General features: G+C 52.6%; 1 protein-coding gene across 3 annotated transcripts in view; it reads left to right on the top strand.

Annotated features, from left to right (window-relative positions):
* The first annotated feature begins 1252 nt into the window (after positions 1-1252).
* Positions 1253-4161, top strand: part of DDX55 (DEAD-box helicase 55) — a 23845-nt gene continuing 20936 nt past the window's right edge. For all 3 annotated transcript variants that reach the window (XM_008057345.2, XM_008057344.2, XM_021711963.1), the window contains exon 1: positions 1253-1373. In XM_008057345.2, coding sequence (XP_008055536.1) covers positions 1266-1373 — 108 coding nt within the window. In that variant the 5' untranslated portion in view covers positions 1253-1265. The remainder of the gene's footprint in view (positions 1374-4161) is intronic.

The following is a 4161-nucleotide window of genomic DNA, read 5'->3' as shown; positions in this document are numbered from 1 at the left end:
TAGGGTTTTGCCAAGTTGCTCAGGCTGGTCTGAAACCCATGGGCTCTGACAATCCTCTCACCTTGCCCTCCCAAAGTGCTGGAATTATAGGCATGAGCCACGGTGTCTGGCCCATCCGATGTTTTCTTTGTTTTTTTTTTGAGTTGGAGTCTCACTCTGTTACCCAGACTGGAGTGCAGTGGCTGCTCCCGGTCACCGCAGCCTCGACCTGCTGGGTTCTGGCGGTCCTTCAGCCTCAGCCTTCCAGGTAGCTGGAACTACAGGCATGTGCTATCATGCCCGGCTAATTTTTTGATTTATTGTAGAGATGGGGTCTCGCCGTGTTGCCCAGGCTAGTCTTAGACTTGTGGCCTCAAGCAGTCTTCCAGCCTCAGCCTCCCAAAATGCTGGGCTTTCAGGTGTGAGCCACCATGCCTGGCCTTTATGGCCAGTTTTTACACAGAAAAGCGAGGGGGGGGGGATGAGAGTCATACTTTTAGGTTTTATGGCTGGCTTTAACAAAAAGGGGTTCTGCTTTCTATACCCTCTTTGGGAAAGAGGAGGTCTAGTTTCTTTGGCTAGCCTCAGAGGGAGAGACAGGGTAGGAGGTCAGAGAGACTGAGGCTGCTTCATTTTGGGGTATCGTTTTCTGAACCCCAACAGGAGCAAGACAGGTATGGAGGAGGTATGTGCTCATAGAGCCCAACACATTATGCCCGTTAATAAGAGCTTGCTGAATGTGTGCGTGGACAAACGAGTGGCCCAAGTCGGTAATAATGAACACAGGAATGGGAAGGGCGTGTTTAAGACTGACCGTAACTTCCTCGAAAGTAAACCACCGTTTACATGTACCAGCCATCGGGTACCCCCCGCCCCCCACTTCAGCCCTATTTGTGAGACTGGGGCCGGGGTACATTGCTCTGCCCACTCCAGCCGGCGTCCCGGTCCTGCGGCCTGGACCGTAGACGCGTGCTGCCACCTGCCTCCGACTGGTGGGAAAGTGGGAGAGCTGGGCCAGAGTTCCTCCCGCCGAGACTCCTGTTTGGTGTGGAAGGTGCTCCCGGAGCCAAGAGGGCTGCGCAGGGCAGGTGGAGCTTCTCGGCCCCGGCCCCGTCGCCGGCTATTTATCCTCCAGCTGTCGGCTCCGCTCCGCGCCTTCGCTTCCCGTCGGAACTCAGCTCCCGGAGCGCAGTTCCCGGCCGGCGGCCGGAACTGCCGGAAGCGGAAGTGCTTGCTAGCGGCGCCTAGCTCGCTTTCAGGTGGCCATGCAGGCGGGGGAGCGCGCCATGGAGCACGTGACGGAGGGTTCCTGGGAGTCGCTGCCAGTGCCCCTGCACCCACGGGTGCTGGGGGCGCTGCGGGAGCTGGGCTTCCCGTACATGACGCCGGTGCAGGTACCCGTCCGCGGGGGCCAGATGGGGAAAATGAGGCAGGCACCTGCTTGATCGGACTCGCCGGTGGGTGCTCGGGTGGGACTCAAGCCCTGGGGGTCTCATCTCTGCAGCTGGGACTTTTGCCACGTGTCCTGGCTGTCCTGACTCGCGTGATGCGCAATTGGTGGGCGAACGGGGAGGCAGGAGCTGCCGGCGGCACCTGCGCCAGGGCCCCACCCGCCGCCCCACCCTTGGGTGCTTTGGAGCCTGATGCACACCCTGGCCCTGCCCGCTCTAGCTGTGAGACGTCGGACAAACGACTTCACATCTCTGTGCTTCGTTTTCCTATTCCGAAATGACGAAAATAACACCTGCCTCATAGGGGTTATTGTTGAGATTAAATAAAACTGTCAGCTCGTCATAGGATTTTAATAAATTTTACCTGTTTTATTGTGTGGCCGAGTGAAATGACCCAACCAATTTATTCATTTATTCAAGAAATATCTCTTGAGGACCTGCCGTGCATCAGGCATTTTAGTCTCTGGGGATTTTGCCTTGCTGTCACCCAGTCATGAACTTATTTTCTAGTGCAGGAGCTATAGAAAGAAGTAAAGGAGTAAAATAATTTCAGCTGGTGATGTTAGGCGGGAACTAAGGCTGATGCGATAGAGTGGCAGGGTCAGGAGAGGAGGTGTGATCGGGTGCTAAGCAAGGCTCCTTTGAGGAGGTGGCATTGAGACCAGAATGAGCAGAAGCTGCGGGCTGAATGGGGCAGATTATTCCAGCTGAGAGACATGCCAGTGCAAATGCCCTGCGGCTAGCTTTGAGTGACCGAAGGAAGGTCTTTGTGGCGAGTGTCTTGAGTAGTGGTGTCAGGGATGAGCAGGGGCTGGGTTGTGAAGGGACTTGCAGTAGCTTGGAGTTTATTCTGAATGTAGTGGGAAGCCATCTTGTATGGGAAGCTGTTTAAGAAGGGAAGGGCTGTGGTCTCTGGGTAGAGAGGCTACCAGAGGGGTTGAGAAGAAACTGGCAGGTCCGTGAGGAGGCCACTGTTCAGTGAGAGATGATGGTGACTGGGAGTAGGGTGGAAACTGTCAATATTGAGAAGTCACATTTGGGATAGCTTTAGGGAGGTGGGGGGGGGTTAACAGGTTTTGGAGGGAAAAGCAAGAACTGTTTTATTTTTTAAATTTATTTATTTTTGAGTAAGAGTCTCACTGTTGCCCAGGATGGAGTGTAGTGGCATGCTCATGGCCACTGCAGCCTGTACCTGCTGGGCTCAGGTGATCCTTACACCTCAGCCTTCCAAGTAGCTGGAATTGCAGGCATGCGCCACCACACCTAGCTAATTTTTTGATTTATTGTAGAGATGAGGTCTTGCCAAGTTGCCCAGGCAGGTCTTTAACCTCTGGGCTCAGGCAGTCCTCTCACCTTGGCCTCCCAAAGTGCTGGGATTATAGGCGTGAGCTCCCTCGCCTGGCCTAAGAGCTCTTTTAAACTGTTGAATCTGGCCGGGCGGGGTGGCGTATGCCTGTAATCCCAGCACTTTGGGAGGTGGAGGCAAGAGGATTGCCTGAGTATAGGGGTTTGAGACCAGCCTGGGCAACTTGGGGAGACCTCATTTCTACAATAAATCAAAAAAATTAGCCAGGTGTGGTGGTGTGTTCCTATGGTTTCAGCTACATAGAAGGCTGAGGCCCTAGGATCGCCTGAGCCGGGCAGGCTTGCACTGCAGCCTGGGTGACAGAGTGAGACTCCAACTCAAAAAACAAAGAAAACAAAACAAAAATAAACTGTTGCTTCTGAGATATCCTTAGGGTTCCCAGGAAAGATGTGGAGGAAGCAGGCAGGGCTGGAGAAAAAGTCTGGGAGTGCTAAGTGCCATGCCTTGGGGAGGTGGTGCAAGCAAGACCCAGTCTCTGCCCTCAGAGTTCAATGTCTTGAGCTATGTGTTCACTGCTGTCCTCACTAGACGTGTGGCTGCTGAGCATCCGAAATACAGTTAGTTCAAATTGAAGTGTACTCTAAATATAAAATAACATATTGAATTTGGAGACCTAGTATGAAAAAAGAAAGGGCAGGGCAACCCCTTTAGGTCCCCTCCCACTGTGGGAGCTTTTCTGTCCTCTCAATAAGTACTGCTTTCTCAAAAAAAAAGCGGGGGGGGAGCAATATCTTATTAATTTTTCAATACTGACTAAATGTTGAAGGGACAGTATTTTGGATATATTGGATTAAATAAAATATGTATTAGGCCAGGCCTGGTGGCTCATGCCTATAATCCCAGCTAGTTGGGAGGCCATGGTGGGAGGATCACTTGAACCCAGAAGTTTGAGGCTGCAGTGAGCCATAATTACTACACTGCAGCCTGGGCAACAGAGTAAAACCTGTCTTTTAAAAAAAAAATATACACACACACATAATTTAAAAAACTTAAATGTGCTGGGCACGGTGGCTCATGTCTTTAATCCCAGCACTTTGGGAGACTGAGGCGAGAGGATTGCCTAAGCCCACAGGTTCGAGACCAGCCTGGACAACTTGGTGAGACCTCGTCTCTACATAAAATAAAAAAAATTGCCGGTTGTGGTGACACATGCCTGTGGTTCCAGCTACATGGAAGGCTGAGGTGGAAGGATCGCCTGAGCCCAGCAGGTCCAGGCTGGTACCACTGCACTCCAGCCTGGGCTACAGAGTGAGACTCTGACTCAAAAAAAAAAAAGCCAGGCTCGGTGGTTCAGCCTGTAATCCTGCGCCTTTGGGAGGCTGAGGTGAGTGAATTGCCTGAGCCCACGGATTCGAGACCCGCCTG

Source organism: Carlito syrichta, unplaced genomic scaffold, assembly GCF_000164805.1.
Source record: "Carlito syrichta isolate Samal-C Ts95f unplaced genomic scaffold, Tarsius_syrichta-2.0.1 Scaffold302955, whole genome shotgun sequence".
Lineage (NCBI taxonomy): Eukaryota > Metazoa > Chordata > Mammalia > Primates > Tarsiidae > Carlito > Carlito syrichta.
The sequence above is the reverse complement of the archived record's forward strand: the minus strand, read 5'-3'. Positions and strand labels throughout refer to the sequence as shown.